This window comes from Carcharhinus amblyrhynchos, chromosome 31 (assembly GCF_965287045.1).
Source record: "Carcharhinus amblyrhynchos chromosome 31, sCarAmb.v2.hapA, whole genome shotgun sequence".
Lineage (NCBI taxonomy): Eukaryota > Metazoa > Chordata > Chondrichthyes > Carcharhiniformes > Carcharhinidae > Carcharhinus > Carcharhinus amblyrhynchos.
The window spans coordinates 18427936-18432763 of record NC_137354.1 but is presented as its reverse complement, the minus strand read 5'-3'; the positions used below and the strand labels follow the sequence as shown (position 1 = coordinate 18432763).

General features: G+C 47.5%; 1 protein-coding gene across 1 annotated transcript; it reads right to left on the bottom strand.

The window, feature by feature from the left end:
* Positions 1 to 1706: 1706 nt before the first annotated feature.
* LOC145360395 (bone morphogenetic protein 10-like) lies at positions 1707 to 4279 on the bottom strand. Its single transcript, XM_080215592.1, has 2 exons — positions 3748 to 4279; positions 1707 to 2650 (listed from the first exon to the last, which is right to left on the bottom strand). The coding sequence occupies exons 1-2, from the start codon at positions 4277 to 4279 to the stop codon at positions 1707 to 1709; spliced, it is 1476 nt and encodes a 491-aa protein (XP_080071718.1).
* Between the last annotated feature and the right edge of the window lie 549 nt (positions 4280 to 4828).

Below are 4828 nucleotides of genomic sequence, written 5' to 3'. Positions count from 1 at the left end.
ATTAAAAACAGTTTTTTCCTCTCTGATATTTTCTAAAACATTAGCAACATGTGATGGTGATAAGAAACTCAGGCGAGGTACAGATTGCAATAACAAGCTACCCTTGGCCAATGTTTCATTGTTCTAATGTGTTCTGACCCCTTGACTCTTCCTTTTTGCTAATAGCCAGCATGTACTGGGAAAAGAGGCAGCTGAGTTATCTGTTATTTTGAAGTATTTATTCACTGGCAGGAAGTGACTGCCCCCGGGTTTGCTCTGACATGTCTTCTCTTATCCACTGAAGTGTCACAATGCAGGAGAGGGAGAGTGGTGGGGAGCGGGGACACATGCGTGGTATGTTGTCGGATAAGACTTGCGCCTTGGGATTGCGACCTTGTATCACTCAACACCTTCCCAGAGATTTACAACTGAATATAAATAAACCGAATGCTTTCCTCCGTGCCACTTTTTAAGACCAGGTTTGACAGCACTTTCAGAGAGAGGGGGATAGAACCACATTACCTACATTCTATTTATCCATTTGTGAACAGATCCAGAATGAGTGTAGCGCACATCAGACAAGGCACCGATATAAAAGCTTATTTATATTTACAATGAGACCTTTTCTATGAATATACCCTAATACTTCATCTATATTTACAACAAGACTTTGTTTATGAACGCACTCTAACAGTTTGTCTATATTTGCAATGAGACTTTCTCTATGAATATACCCCAATGATTTGTCTATATTTACAATGAGACCTTCTCCATGAACATACCCTAATGGTTTGTCTGTATTTCAGAGACTTTCTCCATAGCAGCATTGGAACATCAGAACATAGGAATCAGGAACAGAAGTAGGCCATTCAGCCCTTCCAGCTGCTTTGCCATTCAATCAGATCATGCTGCTCTCCTTGGTTTCAAATCCACATCCCCACCTCTTCCCCATATCCCTTTAACCCATTTTTAAAACTTAGAAATATATCTATCTCCTTAGTATCATAGAATCTACAGTGCAAAAGGAGGCCATTGGGCCCATCAAGCCAGCACCAACAACAATCCCAGCCAGGCCCTCTCCCAGTTATCTCACGTATTTAGTTTCCTAATGCCCCCCCCCACCCCCGCACTAAAGGGGCAATTCAGCATGACCAATCAGCCTAACCTGCACATCTTTGGAGAAGTCAACCTAACCTGCACACCTTTCCTTATGGAAACCATTCAATGATTTAGACTCCACCGCGCAATGGGGCCACAGCGAGTTCCACAAATTCACCACCCTCTGCCAGAAGTAGTTCCTTCTCATCTCAATTTTAAATCTACCGCCTCTTAACCTATACCTGTGACCTCTTGTTCCAGATTGAATATATCCCAATAGATTGTCCATATTTACAGAGAACCTTTCCACGAATATACCTCAATAGCTTGTCTGTACTTACAAAGAGCCTCTCTGTGAATATATCCTAATAGCTTGTCTATATTTACAGAGACCTTCTTCAATAGTATCCCCTAATAGTTTGCCTATATTTACAGTCTTCATGAGATTTTCTATTAAGTGTAAAGTTTAACGATTTTATTGACCAGCTGTACATACATTGTCATTAAATAAACTAATATATAAATTTGCATCTCCAAATGTACAGATTTACAAGTGTGCGGGTGGAACGGGGCTGCAGGCTTTGCAGTGGCTGGGAGTTCACATGCCCTCTCCTTCCCTCTGCCCCTCACTATCTACAGCCACACTCCGCCACCACCATCCCCTCATATTTATACTTGTAGGTGACGACCCCCGCGTCGTCCTTGTACAGCACAGAGATGGGGTCCAACTTGGTGGGCACACAGCACGCCCTGGCCGCCTTTTTGGGGTTGGAGCGGTTCACCAGGGTCTGGATAATGGCATGCTTGGTGGGGGTAACATGGTCAGTCAGGGGGAAGTAGCACACCCCCCGGCACTCGTACGCCTCGTAGCTCTTGGGGGCGATGATCCAGGAGTTCCAGCCGATTTCGGTGAAGTCCACATGCAAGGGGGAGCGTTTGCAGTAATCCCCCCGGGCGTTCCTGCGGGTCCTGGAAGAGGAGTCGTAAGGGAGCATGGCTTGAGCCTTGAGCAGGTCCTCGGAACCCCTCGCCAGTTCCTCCAGCACCATCTCCTGCTCATGCACAATCATCTCCTTCATCTCAGCTCCCGACTCCCTGCGGCCGTGGCTGCGGTCGTTGGAAAAGACCACCAGCAGCGGGGGCACGTCCTTATCCCCGGGGCTGGGGTCGGCTACCTCCCCCGGCGAGCTACCCCGGCCGTTCTGGATGTGAACCTCCAGCCTGTGCGTGGAGGCACCCGACCTGAACCAACGTTTGACGGCACCGGTCACATCGAAGGCTTCCCAGCCGCTGTCCTTGCCCTCGATCTGCGTGGAGGCCAGCAGGACCAGCTGGGGTTGCACCAAGACCCCCTCCAGGCTCACCTCCCCTCCCTCCACCTCCTGCTCCTCCTCCACGTCGTAGACCGTGACCGTCCTACTCACACCTTCATACATCCTCCTGTCCCTCTGCAGAAAGGTGTACAGCCTCAATTCGGCCATGGTGATCTCCTCATGGCGAGGGATGGAGATATTAAAGACCAGTACGTGTCTCCTCACTTGGTCTTCTCCCTCTGGGGGAAGGGACGTGGTGTCTGAGAAAAGAAAAACAACATCAACCCTTTGAAAACAACACACACATCCAAGACTTTGAACCACATTCCCCAAGTCGATCTTTCTCTACACCCTAGCTGTGACAGTAACATTACATTCTGCACCTTCTTTCCTTCACCCCTATGCACTCGATGGGGTCCGCACAGTGGTTAGCACTGCAGGGACCCGATTTCAATTCCCGGCTTGGGTCCCTGTCTGTGCGAAGTCTGCAGTTCTCCCCCGTGTCTGCGTGGGTTTCCTCCGGGTGCTCCAGTTTCCTCCCACAGCCCAAAAGACATGCTGATTTAGGTGCACTGGCCACGCTAAATTCTCTCTCAGTGTTCCCGAACAGGCGCCCGGAGAGTGGCGACTAGGGAATTTTCACAGTAGCTTCATTGCAGTGTTATTGTAAGCCTACTCCCAAAACGAATAAATACATTTTACGAACGATATGTTTTGTCTGTATAGCGTGCAAGAAACAATACTTTCCACTGTATCCCAGTAGATGACAATAATAAAATAAAATCAAATAAAAGGTCACATCCACCACCCCCCCCCCCCAATCGCCAGTGCATTTTATAATTCAAATATCCAACTGTAGAATTTAAATTTCACAATTTTGAAACCCCGTATTAAAATCCCCGTCAGTTATATGGTTATTGACTATGATATACAGACCTCATCATTCTTCAGAACTAATGACATCTTTAAAAAAATACACTTTTTAAGTGTATTTCAAATATTTGGTGACTTACATTTGATGATCAGCCGTGATTGGGGATTTTCACAGCAACTTCATTGCACTGTTAACGTCAGCCTACTCGTGGCACTAATTAATAAGCCTCAAGCTGTGAAACAAGATGAATGGGGGGAAGCAGGCCCGAAGGGTCGAATGGCCTACTCCGGCTTCTATTTTCCCATTTTCTACGTTGCGAGTATGAGATCAATAGTTAGCTGGATTTCTAAGTGTGACAATCGCGTGTATGTTTCACATCTACTCTTCCCACAAGCATTATTTAAGGCCAGAATCGGTACTCTCCCCGCCAACCCCCCGCCCCTCCCCGTCCATGGCAAACTTTCCCAAACTGGGAAATGTTACCTTCGTTCCTGAAGCTTCTCACGATGTTTGAGGACGGCATGGTGGATCTATCGGTGGCAAATTTGTTGTAGAGGTCGATCATGAACTGGGGTGGCTCCACTTTGGACGCGTCGTGCACGGGAACATCCGACAGGTTCAAGCTCCTCAAGAACTCGTCCTTCATGCTTTCCAGAAAGGCGTTGAAGTCGAACCCGGCCTCTTCATCTGAAGGGCCTTCCAGGTCGGAACCGTGGAGCCCCTCCTGACCGGTGGGGTGCTCCCAGCCAGCGAGTGGTTTGCTCATCGCGACTTGCATCAAAACGGACACCAGCGCGAACCAGGTAGCACAGGGCATGGCTTCTGGTCTTGGAGGGCGTGCTGTGAGGGTCTTGCCAAGCTGTGGATTATAATACTGCAAAGAGGAGATAATAACGAGAACAAATGCGGCTTCTGGATGCAATGGGTTTCTCTTGGCTTGCTCCCTCTGCTCTGTGCTAGTGCACTCCCCTTCCACCAGTTTCGTTGCACAGTTGCAGGGTCTTATCTTGGCCATTGATGCCCTGCTTGAGTTTCCCTTATCTCGGAACCCTCTCAGTTAATGAAGATTCTGTAAACAGCTGACAAACACATTGGACTAATGCGAAGGACAGTGTACACCACAGCCAGCTCCGGGGTCAATGTCTAATTATTTCCACCACATTGCTGCCAATTCTCAACAAAACATCACAAAGAATTTTCTCTGAACAGATCACACACACCGCAAATTACTTTTATTTAAAAAAAATTAAGCAACCCTTCAGCAAGCAAGTGCCAATCTGACCAATATTCACTGGTCTTAAATGCTTCTTCGTTTACCTAGATAGGGGGAAGCAGGTTAAGTGGCATTTAATGACTGTCTTAACCCATTCCCAAATGATCAGTTGCAAGTTTGGGCGTTCTGGGCAGGATCCAGTCTGTTTTGTGTCAAAGTGTTTTCCCACCATTGGTCTGTCTGGAGTGACAACTCGTTTACAGTTTATCACTGAATTTGTTAAGGGACCAGGCAAAGCGGACACGGTTCTGTCTTCCACATTTAAGGAACATGTGGAGCGGTTAACAAACA

Coding starts and splice junctions, on each gene's coding strand:
- LOC145360395 (XM_080215592.1), bottom strand. CDS start 4,279: ATGGCCAAGATAAGACCCTGCAACTGTGCAACGAAACTGGTGGAAGGG. Junction 2,651..3,747: donor GAGAAGCTTCAGGAACGAAG/GTAACATTTCCC, acceptor TTCTTTTCTCAG/ACACCACGTCCCTTCCCCCA.